At 36.8% G+C, this 23,289-nt stretch overlaps 1 protein-coding gene and 1 long non-coding RNA gene across 2 annotated transcripts; both read right to left on the reverse strand.

Moving 5' to 3' along the window:
* Positions 394 to 7,080, reverse strand: LOC109833059 (uncharacterized oxidoreductase At1g06690, chloroplastic-like). The gene is made up of 10 exons (XM_020400604.1): positions 6,670 to 7,080; positions 3,187 to 3,278; positions 3,052 to 3,089; positions 2,526 to 2,687; positions 2,411 to 2,433; positions 2,238 to 2,309; positions 1,991 to 2,158; positions 1,229 to 1,311; positions 1,083 to 1,145; positions 394 to 760 (listed from the first exon to the last, which is right to left on the reverse strand). The coding sequence occupies exons 1-10, from the start codon at positions 6,878 to 6,880 to the stop codon at positions 575 to 577; spliced, it is 1,098 nt and encodes a 365-aa protein (XP_020256193.1). The 5' UTR covers positions 6,881 to 7,080; the 3' UTR covers positions 394 to 574.
* On the reverse strand, positions 12,561 to 12,953 carry LOC109832091. The gene is made up of 3 exons (XR_002244635.1): positions 12,929 to 12,953; positions 12,736 to 12,852; positions 12,561 to 12,617 (listed from the first exon to the last, which is right to left on the reverse strand). It is a non-coding gene; the product is annotated as an uncharacterized LOC109832091 (long non-coding RNA).

Below are 23,289 nucleotides of genomic sequence, written 5' to 3' on the forward strand. Positions count from 1 at the left end.
AATAACTAAAACTTAATTGGGAGCCAAAAAAACCGTGAATAAACTTTCTGTAGTGTTAAGTGCCTTGGCTTTCCCTTTGACTCAATCCAAAGAATACCCAAAATTCTAAAATAAATAAATATGAAGATTGGAAGCCTAATATGAAAATATGGTAGAATTAGGGTCAAATAAAATTCAGCACTAGAACTGTGATATCAGAATAAAAATTTGAGAGCAACTTTATATTAGAAACAATTTTGATAAGAAAATATTTACATTGTTTATTCATCATGTCTCAACAAATCCACGCTCTTTCTTTAAAGAATCATACAATGAGTGCTAAAAACATCAAAAAATTTGATGTTAGTTAGATCACCACCCTAACAAAAGCCAACTCATCATAAAGACACTCCAGGGAAAAACAACTAACTGAGAGTTCAAACTTGGCGATGTTCAACAAAGGAACGATTCCTTTAGGCATTCAGTGGAATAAATATGCAGTAAACTATTTTTACATGATTTGTATACTAAACATTTCTCTCAACTCTTATGTTTTCTAATAATGAATCACATCTATTACTGATTTAGAACATAATCATAATTTTTCAACAGGGAATCCGATAACAGGTCTAATCTGTGATGCCAGTGACCGGAGCTCCTCAACATCTCGATCAGCGAGACTCCAACCTAGAGCACCTATAAATTCTGTGGCTTGCTCTGCATTCTTAGCTCCTGGAATCGGCACCACATTGTCTTGACAAATTAACCAGTTGAGAACAACCTGAAGCAACACAGTGAAAAGAGACTATACATAAGCACGCATTAGTAAATTAATTCTATGAAAGATGCTAGTTTCAACAACAGATATTATCATCAGTCGGTAACACACACAAAGTTAATCATGGATATCTACCAGCCGGTACTCAAGACTTTTTGAAAAATAATAATTATTCTTAAGTATAACAACATAAGAATTCGGATAATCATTTTCTCAAAACCAAGGAATAATCTGAAACCTCCTCCTCACTAGTTAGAAGATCTTTTAACTAACCGAAACAAAGCAAGCAGATAATTAGACAAGGTTTCAGATGAAATTATAGAACCTGGGTAGGAGTTTTTCCGTAATTCTCTCCAATTTCTTTGATCCTGCTTACTAAAGGTTGTAGCTGCAGAGAGAGGATACTTAGTTTAGTAAAAATATGTTTAATGATATTATAAAAAACAGATGAAAGTATAGTAGTGATTTTGCCTTAGCGAGGAACTCGGGAGTGTAAATTAGGCCTCTAGGGCCAGTAGGAGGATTCACTGGGGTGTACTTTCCAGTAAGAGCACCTAATAAGAGGAACAAAGATTAGGAGAGACTCTAAAATACTAGACCTCCAACAAAACATAAGGCAGCAGCTTGCTGTTATAAGAATAGGAGCAAAGTTATGGAGAGACATATTCAGCATTATTGTCTGAACTTTATTTTCTTGCTATGCAGGTGAGAGAATTACATGGAAACTAGAATTATGCCTTAAACCTTTGGATAGTACTATTGCTAGCCATTTGTAGAGTTCAATCTCTTATAATTTCAGAATAAATACCTTGGAAGCTTAATTATTTCAAACAACGCGTTTGGCGCGAATTCTGTTCTAATGGAAATATTCGACATATGAATCATGTGCTGATGACAACACTCTCTCGAATGAACATTGTTCTGATGAAAATGAACCATGTCCTAGAACTTCTTGAAAAACCAAGGTTGATGTAACTACTAACCAAGCAGACCTTCAAACGACGGTTATAATTTCCTTGGGCTATGTACAGGACTATCCTAGGTTGCTTTTGTAGGAAATCAGGAGCCCAAAAGCAATCTTAAAAACGAGGGCTAACATTTCCTTGAGTTCTCAATCACCAGTTCCTCTCTGTCGTCTTCTAGATTCCACAAGAGCATTCATTTGCAAACTTATTCTATATATAGCAATATTTACTTGCATTAATCAATGATTATCAAATAAACAAATCATACCTTGAGCAATTGGAGAATATGCAATCAAAGTGATCCCTAGTTCATCACAAGCAGCCTTTACACCATTATCCTCAGGATTCCTGTATATTAGACTGTAATTCACTTGGTTGGAGGCCAAAGGAATCCCTCTCTTCTTTAGCTGGTCATAAGCATCTCTAAGCCGCTTCTCTATTGAATATAACAATGAAATTATTAAACTGCAACTACAAAGGGTAAACAAGAACTAAGCCGAGGTGTAGACATTTACCACTATAATTTGAGACCCCAACGGCCTTCACAAGCCCCTGTTCAACAGCATCTCCAAGGCCATCAATGTATCCTAGAATGTTTTGAACAATATATATTATCTTCCGTCTGGCACCAAGGTTTCTAAAATTGGACATATCAACGGTAGAAGATTACATCAGAATATAAGATTACCTTCATTTCCCCAAATCCCTGGCCTGAAAATTACCAAGAAATTTTGAATTACCTAAAGTTTATCATGCATGTACGTTCCAAGAAAATTCAGTACGAAGAAGTTTAACAAGCTAACCAATGAAGCTGGTAGAGGTCGACAGAGGAAAGGCCAAGTCGAGAAAAAGAATCTTTTAGAGCAGAGAGGACACTCCCTCGGCCAAACCTCCAAGGCAAAGCTGCAAATTTTGTTGCCACAGCTACCTCAACCTGATCCTTATTCTGCCTTTCTTTGATGAATCTGCAGCAAAAAGAGTGAGATCAATTATTAACATACAATAATTTTGAAACAACAATCATGACCTATCTCCAGTCACCATCATTATCTATTTCGTTCTCAATCAAAATGGGTTTGATTAGAGAGATTCCAAACGTGATAAAAATAAACTTGAACAACAAACAAAATCATGACTTATCTACACCCATCACCATTATCTACAAACAAAATCATGACTTATCTACACCCATCACCATTATCACCATCATTGCCCACAAAAGCTGGTTTGATGATGGCATTGGCATGGTTTTATGGCACCACATCACCACAAAAATTAAATCGCCAAAGAAATTTCATATAATCACGAGCTACCTACTGGTCACACTACCTTCCAAGTAAAGTTTCAGAACAAATTGCTCCCGTAATCTGCGAAAGAAACCAATGAGATTTATTTGTTTTTTCCAAAGTTCTTTTTACTCACAAAATTGGAATCAAGAAGAAGATCGAGAACAGACACACCTACCCCGGCTCCATACACTTCAGCTGTATCAAAGAAATTTATGCCTCCATCAATGCTGGCATCAAAAGCTTCCTTTGCTGCCTTCAACTTCCTGTCTGTCTCGTGATGGGGGGGAAATGTAAGTGGATAATTTGATCAGAAAAACCTCCGGATTCTCAATAACTCCGTCATAGAAGAGCATAATTATAAACGAACAACATATCTCACAAGGAATCGAGATAAATAGCATATAAGCCATTAAGCTGTGATATCAACGTACCAACAAGAACAAATAAAACCCAGTTTCTTAGAAAACAAATTAAAGTTTGGGCAAAGGAACATTTTTATAGTGTTAAAAGAGACCAAAAAGAGATTTCTAGATGAATTGTTAGAGATAGACACGTTTGAGGAAGAAAGATCTCTTGAAGAGGATGAGTTGAAGGGTTGTTTCTGATTTGAATGTCTTAATTAGTCAAGAAGTAATGTGGAAACAAAGATCTAAGATTCATTGGCGGAAGGTGATCAAAATACTTACTTTTTTCATAAAATGGCAAATGGAAGGAAGAGAGCTAATGCTGTTACTTTTGCTAAGGCAAATGGAATTGAAATATGTTCTGAAAAGGGAATTGCAGAAGCTTTCTACCAACATTACAAACTTTTTTTTGGTTATACAGTTGGTGAGAGAGTTACCCTTCAGTGGCAGAGTTTTTCCTTCAAATGAGTGGGGGGCTGAAATTTTGGAGATTCCTTTTTCTTTGAATGAAATTAAGAATGGCATTTTTGATATGGGTAGTGACAAATCACCTGGCCCTGATGGATTCTTTTCTCTGTTTCTTTCAAGAGTTTTCGGAAGTGATAAAAGAAGATATTATGAATTTTTTTAATGAATTCTATGAGGGTACACTTGACTATGCTTACATAGTGTTAATTCCAAAAAATAAAAATTCTGAAGATGTAGGGGATTACAAACCTATAAGTCTCTTGAATGTCATATATAAGATCATAACCCAAGTGCTCACTAATAGGTTAAATGAAAAAGTGTGTGATTTTATTGACCCTGTTCAAACATGATTTATTAAGGGGAGATTGCTTGTAGATGGTGCGGCAGCTGCACAAGAACTTATTTCCGGGTGTTATCAAGAAGGTGGATCACAGGGAATGTTATTAAAATTAGATTTTGCAAAGGCCTATGACATGCTTGATTGGGGGTTTATTATTGATGTGCTTAGACCTAAAGGGTTTGGAGCAAGATGGATAAATTGGATTAGAATTTGTCTAAACGGAGGGAAATCTGCTATCCTACTGAATAAAGTTCCTAAGAAGTGGATTGCATCAAGGAGAGCGGTGAGACAAGGTGACCCTTTATCACCTTTATTATTTGTGTCAGGGGCATATGCTTTCTCAAAGCTAACTAGGATAGCAATGGAAGAAAAGTTGATACAAGGAATTGGCCCATTTGATGACGTTAATGTTCTAACATTACAATATGCAGATGATACCCTTCTATTTTGTAAAGCAGATGTTGATAGTATGGTTGTTTTGAAACTGCTTTTATATGGGTATGTACGAATTAGCTTCTGGACTGAAAATTAATTTTACTAAAAGATCAATGATGGTGTTGGGAGATAATGGTTTACTATAGAAAAACATTGCTACAATGCTTAACTGTAAAGAGGGATCTTTCCACTTAACTTACCTCGGTATCCCTCTTAGACCAGGAAAACTACAGAAATAGGATTGACTACCATTGATTGATAAAATTGAGAAGAGATTGACAACTTAGAAAGGGAAAACCTTATCTAGAGCGGGAAGACTCATTCTTGAGAACTCTGTTCTGTCTAGTATGCCTCTCTTTTGGATATCTTTTCCCCCCCCTTTTCCGTAGTTGGCTGTGTAATAGATTAGAGAAAATAAGAAGATTTTTTTGGTCAGGGAAGTGGATAATGAAAACAAAAATGTGACTAATTTGGTAAAATGGGGGGAAGTGTGTAAACCTAAATGGCAGGGGGTTTGGGAATTCTTGACTTTAGAATCATGAACAGAGCTTGGCTAGGAAAATGTATGGCGATGGTTTGAAAAAAGGAAGTGCTTTGGAAAAGGATTATCTGCGTGAAATACTTTGCTGTTGATAATCTAGTTCAATATACAAATCCAAATGGGAAAAGATCAACTTTCTGGAGAGATAATTATAAAAATAAAGAAAGTTTCCTATTTAGTGCCATAATGGAGATAGGTGATGGGAAAAATACTTTGTTTTGGTTAGATAGATGGACTGGTGAAATGTCTTTAGCTGCAATGTTTCCAGATTTATATGCTTTATCTGTTGATCAGTTTATAACAGTTTTCTATAGTAGAGAAACAAAATACAAGATAGGTGGGTGTGGCATATCCCTTTTAAAAGGCAGCTTACATGACATTTAGTTTTGCAATATTGGAAAATGTTGAATAATGTAAATAATGTGAATTTTTCTACTGAGCACGATGTTAGAAAATGGAAATGTGAGTCAACTAACAATTTGACAGTCAAGTCTTATTATAATTTTTTGATTGATGGGGGGATTAGGTTTGATTGTATAGATATATGGAAACTCCCACTACCTTTGAAGATTAAAATCTTAGTTTGGTTGATTGTTAAAGAGAAATTGAATACAAAAGATTTGCTCAATAGACAAGGTGTTGCGGTAGACAATATTTGTTCTCTGTGTGGTGTAGAAATAGAAACACACTCCCACTTATTCATACACTGTTCTTTTAGTTTCCTCTGTATGGAGTTCAGTTAAACACAAATTTGTTGTGAATGGTGATTTTACTAGCTTACAGGAGTTATGGTCTTCTTGGAGATTATTCTATGTACCAAATGACTCAAGACTGATGTGGTAAGTTATGCTGTAGTTTGGTGTATTTGGGGAGAGAGAAATAATCGAATTTTCTCTCACAAAAGTAAACATGCCTTACAGATTTTGGGACAAATTAATTCTGTTGTTCAATTTTGGTTAGGAATATGTGCATCAGTGAATGCACAAGGAGATATTTCAGGCGCAGACCCTGGAGGAGTCTAGCCAGAGCTGAAGGAATGAAACGCAACTACTTGGAGGTGCAGAACATTGGAGAGCTGGCTGCTGAGAATCCTCTGCCCGAATATATGGTTTTTATGTGCTCTTTTTTTTTTTTTGGTATCATGAAAACTAATATTTTGTAAGGGAGGGCTTTTACGTACAAACATGCAAGGGATGATAATATTTTCAGCTGCACATTTAGGTTGGAGGTGTAGTTAAGTATGTACATCAGGCTGAGGTACCTGTGTGAGGCCTGATCTTTTTTTCTCAAAAAAATTAAACCCAGCTTCTAAATTAAGCCATAAGATAAAACAATTCACTACAATTTACATCAACTGAACTTTTGAGACAAAACAACCAATATAAACAATGACCAAACCCATATAAGAAATTGACCCATATAATATAATCTCAACAAATCACCAAAAATACAACTAAATATGTAACTTACCATCCCATTGAAAATCATTCCAATAGCTAGTATCACCCCAAGCCCAGGCCCCAATCCCAAGCTTGGTGACTTTAACCTCAGAACCACCCAACTTCACTTTGTTCTCCTCTCCTCTTGAGGTTGTAGCACTCTCAGAGGCCACAGCTCTTATTCTAAGACCGCTATTGCGGTGAAAAAGGCCGAAGCTTGTACCGCCCACTTGAAGAGCCATCGAAGCCTATGCGTCGAAATGTAAGAGCGGGGAAATTTTATGGGAGCTTTAGAAAAAATGCTTTTTTTTTGTGCCCTTTTTCTTTTTTGAGAATAAAGAAAAGGGATTTTATTTGAAGATGAGAAGCTCACGATAGAGTCCGAAGAAGGGGGGATCTGAGCGTGGAAGAGCGCCAGCCGTGAGGCACGAGTTCGGAATATGATTGGCCAGAGATTGGTTCGAAAACTTGGCTTGGCTTGGCCCCTCAATTTGAGTAGAATTTGGGGCCTTTTATGTAGAAGATTAGTGGCCTAAGCTTCTAATTATTGATAGATTTGTAAATTCTATCATCCCTCCTTTATATATAACTCTTGTAGTGCACGTGCTTTGCACCAAAACATACATGTTTTGTTTTATGTTTCTCAATTTTTTTGTTGGCTACAAAATAACAAAATGACTTATATAGAAATATAAAATATGAATAGTTACAATTTTATTTAAATGAATAAATTGTACGATTAAACTGTGTATAAAGAAATGTATGATTAATTATTACAGTTTGGATAAATTTTATAATTTATTCATAATTTATTAAAAAATTTATAATATATTAAATAACTTCTTCTCTTTTAAATATAATAGTATTATACATAACATAGTTATAATACTATTAGCAACTTTGTTTTAATTTCATAATTAGTTTTGTAGGCTGTCTAAAAATTACTGTAGATAGTTGATTCCCATCAAGCACTAATAATAGAGGTTACAATTCGACGACTTCCAGAATGCTACAATTTAAAGATTTTTACGGAAATCGACGAAGGTTACAATTCAACGACCTTCACAACAACCGATGGAAGTTCTCATTTGACGGATGTTTGTGGAAAAATTTACAGTAAAAGAAACGAAGAAAAATTGATCTGTATTCCTTTAATCTCAGTTATAATTGGATTTCCTGATTACAAAAGAGAGGAGAATTGATCTGGATTCTCCCCTTTGTTTAATTCTGGGTTCTTCACGGTGGCGATGAGATGCCTTCCTCGAATGCTCACGTCGAGTTTTCTTCTCGTTGACGATCCGACGTATTGATTCACTGGAACATGGTCTTCTCCTCACGATTTGACGTTGTGGAGAACTCTGAACGAGTTTGAAACTCTATGAAAGAGTTAATTTAACCAAAATCGGTCTATAAGCCAAGGATGAAGAAAGCTCTCGTTGCTGATCTCCAAAGCTCCAGCAATTCTCCCCAAGATCTCTTCTTTGCTGCCCAAAAGAAGGATGAAAGATTCAGCCCCGAACTAAGTTGATTTCTTAGTTATTTATAAGAGATTAAGGGGTGTAACTGCCCCCTTAATTCGCTCCTTTGTGGGGCTAATGGGATGTAACCGCCCCCTTAATCCGCTCCTAAGTGGGGGCGAAAATCCCTCAGATCATGGGGAGAAAACGGTTTCTGGAACCGTTCAACTCGTGTTTGAACGAGTCAAACGCAGGTCCTGCATTCTGGAATAAAATATGCGTTTGGACGCAGTGTTTGCAAGTTGCGTTGGGCAACAGATAGAACCTGCGTTGGCAGCTGTTAGAAGCTGCGTTTGGTAGTGGTTGGAAGCTGCGTTGGCAGCAGTTGGAAGCTGCGTTGGGCAGCGGTTGGAAGCTGCGTTGGGTAGCGGTTGGAAGCTGTGTTTTGCAGCATTTAGGAGCTGCGTTTGCATAGCTTTGACTCTGGAATGAGACCACTTGTGCTTCACCTCTGGGATGCAGGGATGAGTTTTGTGTCTTGGATTGAAGAGATTGTCGATTTGTAGTCTCTTTCTGTCAGAGCGTTGCAAAGATCATCGTTTTGTAATCTTTGCTTTAGCTCTTTGATATGTGAGAGTCGTCAGATTGTAACTCCCGATGTTGATTGTGAAGGTTATTGATTAGAGCTTTCATCAGTTGTTATGAAGGTCGTCAGATTGTAACCTTCATCGATCTACGTGAAAGTCTTTAAATTATAGCCTTATGGAAGTCGTCAGATTGTAACTTCCATCATTGGTGTTTAATGGGGAATCAACTATCTATTATGATTTTTAGATAGCCTACAACGGCCTTCACAATCACTAACAAGAGTTATAACTGACGACTCCCACATTCTAAGGAGCCGAGATGAAGATCACAATATTTGCAACGCTCTAACTAAAGAGACTACAAATCAACGGTTTCTTCAACTCAAAACGCAAAGCTCATCTCTGCGTTCCAAACTCAAAACGCAGAGCCCACCCCTGCGTTCTAAGAACAAAAGACAGAGCTCACTTCTGCGTTCCAAGCGACAAAACACAGGGCTCACTACTACGTTTTTGGCCTCAAATGCAGAACCCAACTCCGCGTCTCAAGTCCAGGACGTAGAGTTCATGCTCAGAACGTGAATTTCGCGTTTGACTCATTCAAGCACGAGCTAAACAGTTCTAAAACCGCTTCCCACGATTTGAAGGGGATTACACCCCACTAGGGAGGGATTTTAGAGGTTAGTTACATCACTTAATCGTCTATAAATAGCTAAAAAATCAGCTTAAATAGGAAGCTATTTTCGGATCTTTGAGGGGGAGAGATCTCGGAATCATCCTGGAGTATCGGCTCTTGGGATCGTCTTAATTTTGGCTTTGAATGTTGGCTTTTCGAAGCACCTTGATCGGCTCTAGTTTAACCTGCTTAGCAAGTTTATTTCGGCTAAAAGGGATTGAAATCTCTTTCTCAAATCAACTCTTTTGCAGAGTTTTCAACTTGCTCGTCAAGTTCTTCTAAACTCATTCAGAGTTCTAAATCTTGCTTTGCAAGTTAGTCAAAGACGTCGAGTCAAGAGGCGAAGACACCATTCCACGAGTCGAAGCGATCAGATCGTTAATGGGATACAAGATTCAAACTTCCATCGCCACCGAGAAGAACCCAACTTTAAACAAAGGGGAGGGTCTCCATTGATCCCTTCTCTCTTTTGTAAATTGGGAAACCAATATAGAAGAGTTGTAATTTCTTTTTCCAAATCAGTTAGAGAGAGATTGCAAAGAAAGATTATATTCATTCTTTTCCTAAGTCAGTTAGGAGGATTAATACGAATTTTATTCTCATTTCTTCTTCAATTTTTTCACGAACAAGTTTGTTACACTATTAGTAAATAATTTACTAAATCGTATAGTTATTAAACTATAGTGTAATTTATTACTTTAGAAAATACTATTAAAATTATTATATTATTACAATTACAATAATTACAAATTATTTTTTATACTATTATCATACTTTTAAAGTACTAATAAGATGTAAGGTAACAGGTAGTCTCCCATAAGAGGTGAAGCCCAAAAGACATAAGACATAAGACTAATGAATTTTTACTATTTTTAATTTGTTTAGTATTTCTAAATATGATGTGAAGATAAATTAGGGATAAATTTCAAACTTCTATTAAATAACATAATTCAATAATAAAATAATAGTGAGACCAAAGGTTATGAAAAAAATGAGGAAATGATTAACAAGAGGTTATATATAATTAGTGAATGATTAATTACAACTAATGATATATTTGAGATTTATCAAACTTAAAAGGGTAAAAATAGAAACCAAAAGTTTTGACAAGGCAATCCTCTTTTATATGTAGTATAAATGAGAAATTGATGGTTTTCTAACAGCACAAAAAATGTCATATGTCATATGAGAAGGTAACATGTGGACACCTAATCTTAAATTCATCTTAAATTAATCAAAAAATCATTAACAAATTAAATCTATCCATAATTAGAAAATCCTAATTATAATCAAATATTTGTTAATCATAATCAAATAAAAAAAGTACATGGAATTAAAAAATTCCAATAGTTATCCATAATCTAAAATTTTTATGTTGCCCTCCTTAATATTTTAAGGATACATTTCACCAAATTACCAATAAGTTTAATCGTTTGACACTAAGCCCCAAAATTTTTGAAACTCCCGGTAAGTTTGGCAATTTTAGAAAACCCGCAAAATATCTTAATTTTTTGTATTTAACCCCACAAAAACATTACCCCATAAATTTACATTAATGAACATTATCCCTAAAGATCATTATACCTCTCAAATCATTCATATTTGCATATTAACCCATACATTTAAAACAACCCTTGAAAAATATTTTTACAAATAGCACTATGAAAATTATAAAACTACAAACAACTCCTTTAAAAATATATAAATTGTAAATGGCCCCTTCAAGTTCTAAAAGTAACAGACAACCCCCTGAACATCTTAAAAACGACAAACATAATCCTAAAAAATACGAAAATTAAAAATAACCATAAAAAAACTAAAATCATAAAAAAAACCTGGGTCATAAAAGAGAATTTTCTATCTTATGGAGGGAGACTAGTTCTTCTGAACTCTGTTCTTACATCAATTCCTCTATATTTCATGTCTTTCTACAAACTCCCACTAGTAGAAAAACGATCAACCTAGACGGAAATTTCCGTCTAGGTTGATTGCAATTCCGTCTAGATTGATCAATCTAGACGGAAGTCAACCTAGACGGAATAAAGAATTCTGTCTAGGTTGGCAACCCAGACGGAATTTCCGTCTGGGTTGGATTTTTACAACCTAAACGGAATTTCCGTCTAGGTCGATTCAATCTAGACGGAATTCCGTCTAGATTGTCTTTTTTCAGGAAAAAAAAGTAATTACAATTTGGATTTCCCTGTACAATTACATTAATATTTGAATACATCCAGAAAATACTGTACACGCCACATTCAACCATCCAATCATAATCAAAATTCATAACAATTCCATTCAAAAACATCTATATAACCAAATCCAACACATTGTACAAATCCAACCATCCACTTCAAAATATACATCAATCAGTTCCGTCTAAAACACATCCAACAACATATATACTAATAATGCCAGTGACTAAGATATGATACACGACATGAATAAATATAGTGTTATAACAAATAAAACTGTTTATTGCATTAAAAATAAAAAAACCTCATCCATCGTCGTCGGCGGGGGTATCTCTATCCCGATTACGAGAACGGGTGCTGCTCCCTCCAATATCTCCACTCTGAATGTTTAATTGAATAATCATTATGTGGTGTTTGATAACATATTAGATAAAAATGAATTTATAAATATAAGAAAAAATAAGGTACCTGAGCACTACTCTGTCTAGCGCCGGAATTATCGCCAATCGAGCTAATGATCCGTATGACACCACCATACGAGCTATAAGGAATAGCACCGCCTAAATATTGTATAACATACCCCATGAGATCGTCCATCGAGTTTGCCGTCAACGCAACTCTAGTCATCTCATTAGTCACCTGAATATGCAGCTCTGGGTCAATTTTGTCAATCAGATACGCAGAGATACGTGCGACAAATGGCATAGCCTGGAAACTGCTTGTGGCTGCTCTCGTCGATGTAGATGGTGTGGAGGATGCTGTGGACGATCTGATGCTTATACCAGATGAAGCTCTGACACCATGCAGAGGATATCTTCCTCTCCTATTATTAGGGAGAAATAAATATTAAACTTTGCTCTCAAATTCAATAATGGTAAACAAATATAAATAGTATGTAGTATTCAAATTGATTCGATTTTTCACCATCCTTACCTATTATGACCCATCAGGTTCTGTGTGAGATTGATGTTCTCCTCTGCAGAAAGCATGTGAGGGTCTGGCTCGGTTTGTTCCTCCTCCTGCGAAATGTAGACAGATGCAGCCTCCTTGGATGCGTTCTCAAATCCCTCCTAAAGCACAAATTTATAGTTAATTCAAGATAATGACCATATTATTTGTGTTCTCGTTTCCTCGTAGTGTTAACAAAATAGAATTAATAATACTACTCAAGATATGTATAAATCTCACCACTAACTCGAGATTTTTTGTGATCTTATCCCGATTCCTCTCATCACCCCTATATTGTTCACGAAAAGTACCATATGCCGCTCTGGCCCTCAAGTGTATCGGCATTAATGATTTCCCCTGTCATATTATAAATTATGAGATTTCATAATCATACTAAACATTAAGATCTTTTAAATCTTTAAATGACATATACCGTATCTTGACAATAAACATCCTCCGGATTGGCATAGGAGTGTGAGCCCAAGTAATGGTCATGCAGCTTCTTTCTTCTATTTTCTGACCCCTTCGTGGATTTATTCTTTAAAAAAAATTCTGTAAATATAAAATAAAATAATATCTTAAAATTATAAACTAAATTTCATGAAACTAACCTTGGCGACATCGCTGTCCCAATACATGAGGAGAGACGTGAAATGAATCTCGTCAACTCGGTCATCGAGGTTTAAAAACCTCTGCCAGTCCTTGTAGGCATCGAAAATTGCCTATAGGTCTCCACAAACGGTTCAGTGTTAAAGAGCGACGATGAACGTCATTTATCCGAGCCACACTTTGGAGGGGGTATCTGTAGGCATCGAAAATTGCCTATAGGTCTCCACGAACGGTTCAGTGTTAAAGAGCGACGATGAACGTCACTATCCGAGCCACAGGAGTCCAATTGACGTCGACGAACGACTGAAGTGAATCGACGAGCTACGTGAGCTGATAGGATTTCGGAACAACGAAGACCCGGACCAATCGGAAACCCGGCACTATTCACAAATAAGACAGCGCCCTTCGTGCCTCGACCACTCTACAGATGATCCAACCACCAGAGCGGATCGAACTCTTCGTCAAGCATCCAACGCACCCGGAATCATTTAAATCCGAGTTGGGACGACGAATCAACGGCAAACACACCCGGAAGAGCCTCGGACTCCCGGGGGTGTCTAGGAAAAGCCTAGACACCCCAGGGGTGTCTCGGCCAAGCCGAGACACCCCAGGGGTGTCTCGGCCTGGCCGAGACACCAGGGGGTGTCTAGGCCTCCTAGACCCCTCCTACACACTCCTATATGCCTATAAATAGACCCCTAGTGCCTTGCTTTTGGAGGGGAGGATTTTTGGAGAGCCTTGGCGAAGCCCTGCTGCAGTGAAGAGTGGCCGTGCGCTTCAACGAGGAGAGGAAAGGTCTACATCAGCGCCTTCATCACCCGTTCCCCCTGATCCTTAGTATTAGCCATTGGCGTTAATACTAAGAAGAGCTGATATCTCGCTTTAGCCGAGATAGACGCTTATAGCTTCTAGATCTCTCGCGGATCGACGAAGCTCTGTCCAATTTTTCGGAACAGATCTGAGTGCCAGGTGGTCCACGGATATTGACGTCCCCGTCACCCCGGTGGTCCACGGATATCAACGTCCCCGTCACAGGCCAAAGACCCACGCAAGCAAGAGATGACAAACAGATCTTGCGTTTGTTTGAAAAGAGTTGTATTTCTTTTGTTTTCATTGTGTAAAGGTCTTATAAAAAGGCTATCTTTTTGTTTTATTATAACGATCGAAGTTGTAATGAATGCAGCAATGAATACAGCAACTTTTTTCGCAAACAGTCCTCCTCATACCTGTCATAGGTTTCATGTTTGATCTCATGCCTCCATTGTTTGAGGACTGCTTCAACCTTGACATTAAACACATAATTCCAAGCCCCCTCAAAGTCCTCAAGGCAGAAGCAGTCCTGTAGATTTACATACACATTTAGTAAGGATAATTTAATATCAATTACTAATTATTAATAAATGAAAATCTAAAATAATATGCACTTACCATAAGCGCAGTCCATATCGCCTCGTATGTGGTCCATGGTAATTCTCGAAAATGAAAATAAGGGTTGACAATGGTCGCTCTACGCACGAGAACCCTAATATATGCATTCAATCGGGTTGACCAAGGACCAACGGGCAAATTAGAACTATTCCACCTAATAATGCCCCTCATTCCTCTTGGCGGTTGTTTAGAATCAGGCTTACCTCCGCCACGTCGTCCCTCTATGCGATCCTTCTTAGCACCTACAATAATGACAACATGATAATATATCATATAATATACAAATGTGAAAATTAAAAGTATTTATATAATTTACCATTCGCTATCTCTCTTTCTTTTGCTGCGAGTGCAACAGCTTTCCTAGTCTCCAACATAGACAGCATTTCTTGATACCTTCTCGCAGCACGTGGGTGGTACTTCCTTGAATCAGCCTTGGACTTATGAGAGTCTGGAGGTAAAGGTAAACTGAGAAAGTCCTGGGTCTTTGGCCGCAAGTCAGTATGGAATGTATATGATGGATATGTCGGGGTCCAAGTAGCACCTACATAAGAAAGAAGAATCATTAATATTAAAATTTAATTGAACATTATCAATTATTAAATATTTAATACCTGCGTCGGGTGATGGTTCTGGTGTTGCATCAGAGGGGCCGGGTGATGAATATCCAGCATCTACAACAAATGAACACTATGAGCTAGATAACTAAAAATTTATAAAACATGTTAAAGTATTAATTAATTTTTATACCTGCATCTACAACAAATGAACACTATGAGCTAGATAACTAAAAATTTATAAAACATGTTAAAGTATTAATTAATTTTTATACCTGCATCCGGAGATGGTAGTGGATCATCAGCACCACTACCTGGGGTGATACTCCGTGATCGATCACCCTCCGGTTCAAAGAGCCTCCTCATCCTCCTCCTCATCTGCAAATATAATAAAGACAATCGTTAAGAAAAAATTGTATACATGCTCATGAGATATGTTGTTATGAAATGCATTATTGTTTTTATTATGATAAGATAAAAATCGATAATGTGGTGTAACATATCAGGTTCATACCTACATCCAGCGCCACATTCTGTGCGTAAGAGAATTCTTGCCAAACATCATCAGATGAACCGATTGGTTCACTATAATTATCTTCACTTTCTTCAATATTTTTTTCATTGTTATTAGGAAGAACAACAGATCTTGGCTCCTTGTACAAAACCACCCAATCATACATGACATTCGGATCTTTCACATAGAAGCACTGATCAGCTTGTTCTGCGAAAATGAATTTCTCATCCGTATATACTTCTCGGTGAAGATTGACTAGTGTAAATCCATAATGATCCTTTTGCTTTTTTGCAGGACACCACCGAACCTTGAACATCGTGTAAGTACATTGTTTTGGTTTACCAAACCCGTAAATTACCTCAACGATATCTTCTAATTGGCCATAATATAATATGTCAGCTAGAATTGGATTCTGATCTCTTATACTTGAAAAACATTCTTGAGCAAACAAGCCCATGACCCCACTGTTCTGAGTTACCCTCCTATCATCGGTCTCTAACGTTCGAAATTTATATCCATTCACCAAATGCTCATTATAACGTCTCACTTCGTGATAAGGACGTTGTGCATGGATAATAATTTCATCTGGTAATGTAGTATCATCAAGAAGTGATTTTTCAACCTAAGACAAACAATTTGAGAATATTTAGGCGATGTTATATTATGAATGTTCAATAATTAATTGTAAAACACTTACATCAAATCTTAACCAATCAGAAAATTCTTTCCTATGTCTTTTCTGAATATTATGCGCTGCATTCCTACCGGTTGTTTCATTCTTAAGCTTCTCCAGATGTCGCCTATATAAACAATATATAAGTTTGTATTGATAAACAACTATATGTAAAATGAATATTTCTCATCTATATTACAGATTTTATTTGTTACCTTCGATAGTCTTCGAACATATCAAGGTTTTCCAACACATATGCATGAATTTGATCTAAGAGAGATCTCGGGTATTTTTCACGCTTCCTCTCCTTTTGAGGTGCTTGAGATGTGGTTTTCTTCTTACGCATGTAACGTGATGCAAACACAAAGCATTCGTTAGCCACGTATCCTTCAGCTATCGAGCCCTCGGGACGAGCTCGATTGCGAACATTGTTTTTCATGCAGCCCAAGTATCTTATAATCATAAAAGTTAATTATTAGCACGGTAATTTGAAAAACGCGTATACAATTAATAAATATAAGAAAAATCATAAATTACCTTTCAATCGGATACATCCAACGATAAGTAACAGGACCGGCGATTCTAGCCTCTCTTGCAAGATGCTGGGTAAGATGGACCATAATTGTAAAAAATGAAGGAGGGAATATTACTTCCATATTGCATAGAGTAACTCGGACATCGGCTTCAAGTTTCTTAAAGTCATCTACATCTATGACTTTAGAGCATAATTTTCTGAAAAATCCACAATACTCAATAATAATCTTCGACGCTTCTTTATCCATATTGTTACGGATTGCAACAGGGAGCAATTGATGGAGAAGAACGTGATAATCATGTGTCTTCAGACCTAAGAGTTTTCTCTCTTGCACCTGGACATTATTTGAAATGTTAGCAGAGTAACCATCCGGCGACTTTACCGATTTGAGAATTTCACAAACTCGTTGCATCTGCTCATTTGACATTGTAACACGAGACGGAGGCAACTTTAATTTTTTAAGGCCAACGTCTTGAGCTTGCAAATCATTTCGGATATTCAAAGCAGTCAGATCTTGGCGCGCCCGTAGATCATCCTTCGACTTGTTTGCATCTTGTAGGAGAGTTGATACTATGTTATCACATATATTTTTCTCAATATGCATAACATCTAAGTTGTGTCGGATTTTTAGATTCTGCCAGTAAGGTAGCTGAAAGAAGATACTAAATTTAGTCCATCCTCTAGGTAATGTTTGAGCTTCGTCCTCAACTTGCATTTTACGGACCTTTCGCTTACGCTTCAATGGCTTTTTTAACTTTAAGTAATCTCTTACTCCGAGCGTGTTAAATTTAGAATAGCGTTTTTTCCCAAACACAACTTTTGGAAACCCCTCAAGTAATTGAACGATCTCAGTACCTGTCAGTTGACGCGGCTTCATTCTTTTCTCAACTGTACCATCAAACTTAGCTGATAATTTTCTGTACTTATGACTCAAGGGCAACCACCTTCGATTAAACCAATAACAACTCTTTCGGCTATGTGGTAATTGAATAGCTTCAAATTCTAGACCACATACAGGACAAGCACACTTGCCCTTCGTAGAGTACCCTGACAGATTAGCATAAGCTGGAAAATCATTAATCGTCCATAGTAGAATAGCACGTAATCTAAACGACTCTTTTAAATGGGCATCATATGCTAAAATACCCTCAGACCATAATTGTTTTAGCTCATCAATTAGAGGCTCTAAGTAGACATCAATATCATTTCCCGGAGCATGCTTACCGGGTATCAGTAATGAAAGTATCATAAACGGCTGTTTCATACAAAGCAATGGAGGTAAATTATATGGCATTAATACAACTGGCCACGTAGACCAGCCAGAGCTCATTACCCCAAATGGATTGAATCCGTCGCTTGATAGACCCAATCTTACATTTCTGCAATCTTCGGCAAAACGAGGATAAATTTTATCAACATGCTTCCAAGCTAAAGCATCAGCAGGATGTCTCAATTTACCATCGTCTACTCGATCATCCTTATGCCACCTCATATTCTTTGCCGTTTCCTTGTTCATGTATAATCTTCGCAATCTAGGAGCCAATGGAAAATGTCGAAGCACTTTGACTGGAATTTTCTTCTGTGTTATCCCTGTCTCCGTTGTAATCCTTGTTGAAGAATTTGTGCGCTGTTTCCACCTAGAAACTCCACATGTCGGACACTCTTGAAGGTCTTTATTGGCTTTGTGGTACAAAATACAATCATTCGGACATGCATCAATCTTATTATAATCAAGACCCAGAGCAGAGACAATCTTCTCAGCTTGATAAGTTGTTTGGGGTATGCTATTCTCTCCTCCAGGGATTACAGTCCGAAGCAAATCAAGAAGCATTTCAAAATAATTATCTGACATACCGCTAAGTGATACTCCGTGATCGATCACCCTCCGGTTCAAAGAGCCTCCTCATCCTCCTCCTCATCTGCAAATATAATAAAGACAATCGTTAAGAAAAAATTGTATACATGCTCATGAGATATGTTGTTATGAAATGCATTATTGTTTTTATTATGATAAGATAAAAATCGATAATGTGGTGTAACATATCAGGTTCATACCTACATCCAGCGTCACATTCTGTGCGTAAGAGAATTCTTGCCAAACATCATCAGATGAACCGATTGGTTCACTATAATTATCTTCACTTTCTTCAATATTTTTTTCATTGTTATTAGGAAGAACAACAGATCTTGGCTCCTTGTACAAAACCACCCAATCATACATGACATTCGGATCTTTCACATAGAAGCACTGATCAGCTTGTTCTGCGAAAATGAATTTCTCATCCGTATATACTTCTCGGTGAAGATTGACTAGTGTAAATCCATAATGATCCTTTTGCTTTTTTGCAGGACACCACCGAACCTTGAACATTGTGTAAGTACATTGTTTTGGTTTACCAAACCCGTAAATTACCTCAACGATATCTTCTAATTGGCCATAATATAATATGTCAGCTAGAATTGGATTCTGATCTCTTATACTTGAAAAACATTATTGAGCAAACAAGCCCATGACCCCACTATTTTGAGTTACTCTCCTATCATCGGTCTCTAACGTTCGAAATTTATATCCATTCACCAAATGCTCATTATAACGTCTCACTTCGTGATAAGGACGTTGTGCATGGATAATAATTTCATCTGGTAATGTAGTATCATCAAGAAGTGATTTTTCAACCTAAGACAAACAATTTGAGAATATTTAGGCGATGTTATATTATGAATGTTCAATAATTAATTGTAAAACACTTACATCAAATCTTAACCAATCAGAAAATTCTTTCTTATGTCTTTTCTGAATATTGTGCGCTGCATTCCTACCGGTTGTTTCATTCTTAAGCTTCTCCAGATGTCGCCTATATAAACAATATATAACTTTGTATTGATAAACTATATATAAAATGAATATTTCTCATCTATATTACAGATTTTATTTGTTACCTTCGATAGTCTTCGAACATATCAAGGTTTTCCAACACATATGCATGAATTTGATCTAAGAGAGATCTCGGGTATTTTTCACGCTTCCTCTCCTTTTGAGGTGCTTGAGATGTGGTTTTCTTCTTACGCATGTAACGTGATGCAAACACAAAGCATTCGTTAGCGACGTATCCTTCAGCTATCGAGCCCTCGGGACGAGCTCGATTGCGAACATTGTTTTTCATGCAGCCCAAGTATCTTATAATCATAAAAGTTAATTATTAGCACGGTAATTTGAAAAACGCGTATACAATTAATAAATATAAGAAAAATCGTAAATTACCTTTCAATCGGATACATCCAACGATAAGTAACATGACCGGCGATTCTAGCCTCTCTTGCAAGATGCTGGGTAAGATGGACCATAATTGTAAAAAATAAAGGAGGGAATATTACTTCCATATTGCATAGAGTAACTCGGACATCGGCTTCAAGTTTCTTAAAGTCATCTACATCTATGACTTTAGAGCATAATTTTCTGAAAAATCCACAATACTCAATAATAATCTTCGACGCTTCTTTATCCATATTGTTACGGATTGCAATAGGGAGCAATTGATGGAGAAGAACGTGATAATCACGTGTCTTCAGACCTAAGAGTTTTCTCTCTTGCACCTGAACATTATTTGAAATGTTAGCAGAGTAACCATCCGGCGACTTTACCGATTTAAGAATTTCACAAACTCGTTGCATCTGCTCATTTGACATTGTAACACGAGACGGAGGCAACTTTAAGTTTTTAAGGCCAACGTCTTGAGCTTGCAAATCATTTCGGATATTCAAAGCAGTGAGATCTTGGCAAGCATATAGATCATCCTTCGACATGTTTGCATCTTGTAGGAGAGTTGATACTATGTTATCACATATATTTTTCTCAATATGCATAACATCTAAGTTGTGTCGGATTTTTAGATTCTGCCAGTAAAATAGCTGAAAGAAGATACTAAATTTAGTCCATCCTCTAGGTAATGTTTGGGCTTCGTCCTCAACTTGCATTTTATGGACCTTTCGCTTACGCTTCAATGGCTTTTTTAACTTTAAGTAATCTCTTACCCCGAGCGTGTTAAATTTAGAATAGCGTTTTTTCCCAAACACAACTTTTGGAAACCCCTCAAGTAATTGAACGATCTCAGTACCTGTCAGTTGATGCTGCTTCATTCTTTTCTCAACTGTACCATCAAACTTAGCTGATAATTTTCTGTACTTATGACTCAAGGGCAACCACCTTCGATTAAACCAATAACAACTCTTTCGGCTATGTGGTAATTGAATAGCTTCAAATTCTGGACCACATACAGGACAAGCACACTTGCCCTTCGTAGAGTACCCTGACAGATTAGCATAAGCTGGAAAATCATTAATCGTCAATAGTAGAATAGCACGTAATCTAAACGACTCTTTTAAATGGGCATCATATGCTAAAATACCCTCAGACCATAATTGTTTTAGCTCATCAATTAGAGGCTCTAAGTAGACATCAATATCATTTCCCGGAGCATGCTTACCGGGTATCAGTAATGAAAGTATCATAAACGGTTGTTTCATACAAAGCAATGGAGGTAAATTATATGGCATTAATACAACTGGCCACGTAGACCAGCCAGAGCTCATTACCCCAAATGGATTGAATCCGTCGCTTGATAGACCCAGTCTTACATTTCTGAAATCTTCGGCAAAACGTGGATAAATTTTATCAACATGCTTCCAAGCTAAAGCATCAGCAGGATGTCTCAATTTACCATCGTCTACTCGATCATCCTTATGACACCTCATATTCTTTGCCGTTTCCTTGTTCATGTATAATCTTCGCAATCTAGGAGCCAATGGAAAATGTCGAAGCACTTTGACTGGAATTTTCTTCTGTGTTATCCCTGTCTCCGTTGTAATCCTTGTTGAAGAATTTGTGCGCTGTTTCCACCTAGAAACTCCACATGTCGGACACTCTTGAAGGTCTTTATTGGCTTTGTGGTACAAAATACAATCATTCGGACATGCATCAATCTTATTATAATCAAGACCCAGAGCAGAGACAATCTTCTCAGCTTGATAAGTTGTTTGGGGTATGCTATTCTCTCCTCCAGGGATTACAGTCCGAAGCAAATCAAGAAGCATTTCAAAATAATTATCTGACATACCGCTAAGTGTCTTAATATGAAGGAGTTTCAGCATAAATGAAAATCTGGAGTACTCGGTACATCCCTCATATAAGTCCTTTTCACTATCTTCTAGTAGCTCCATTATTCGCTTTATTTCTGCGGAGGAATGCATATCATCAATATTTTCGACACTCGCGACACCTCCTACCTCTTCGGCTTCAACTTCGTTATCATCTTCACTTTTGTCTCCAATATCATCCTCGACATTATCATCAACATCATATTCTGTAGGTCGAGGAAAAATATCATTCAACAATGTTTCTGTGTCATCTATTCGTTGGCCACCGGACGTACCAACATGCATATTTGGATCATCATCTTCAGTGATACCCTCCCCATGCCAGTTCCAGTATTTATATTTCTCATCAAAACCTGATTTTATTAGGTGAATCCGTATATCATTTCTATTCAGCAGCTTCAAATTCCTACACCTAATTACACTAATCTTGCGGCTGTCATAGGAAGGCTTCTATCCATTAAGAATATAGTAGTGCTTACATCCAACTTTATATACTTTGTATATTTTTATTTCTTGAAAATTTCGGCAGCACCTACCCGCTGTTCTCCCTGTACACTATGCGGATGTTATTATGCGTATCAGTAATAACCCAAAATGCAGAACAACATACACTTATTATACACGGAGAACAACGAATAGGTGCTGCCAAAACTTTCAAGAATGAAAATATACAAAGTATACAAAGTTGGATGTATGCACTACTATATTCCTAACCCATCTGAGAAGGACAGATCCAATAATTACGAATTTCAGTACCAATTTTTTATTCCTATAATATAAAATAAACGCTCATTTTTGGAAGAAAACTTCGTCTCCTACCCAAATCTGAGTCGTATATCATATATTATAAGTCCAAATAATTGGATGTAATTATTGGACGGAAGTCTAGGGATAACGTTATTTTTTTATTCACCTAAATTGGATTATAACACATTATAAAAATTTATAATGTGTTATATATCACTCTATTTTTTACAAAAAATTATTTCACATATTTTCACATCACAAACTTAAATAATCACACATACTTATAGCACGAATGAAACTTAAATGAGTTAGGGTTTATAAGTGTTTAAAACTCAATAATGATAACTAGTGTTGTTCAAATGAATTAACATGTATTTAATTAAGTTAGGATTTTCAGAATTGAACTCGTTTATTTTTCAACATAATTAGGGTTTTTAACCAAATTCAACAATAATTAATAATAAAATTGAAATTTCTAAAGCTCAGTAGAAAAATCATACCTTTTAAACTGATTTCCGCAACGGACACCGCCGAAGGAGGGGGGGTCGGGAGGTTCCGGAGGAGGGGGGGTCGGGAGGGG

Source organism: Asparagus officinalis, chromosome 3 (assembly GCF_001876935.1).
Source record: "Asparagus officinalis chromosome 3, Aspof.V1, whole genome shotgun sequence".
Lineage (NCBI taxonomy): Eukaryota > Viridiplantae > Streptophyta > Magnoliopsida > Asparagales > Asparagaceae > Asparagus > Asparagus officinalis.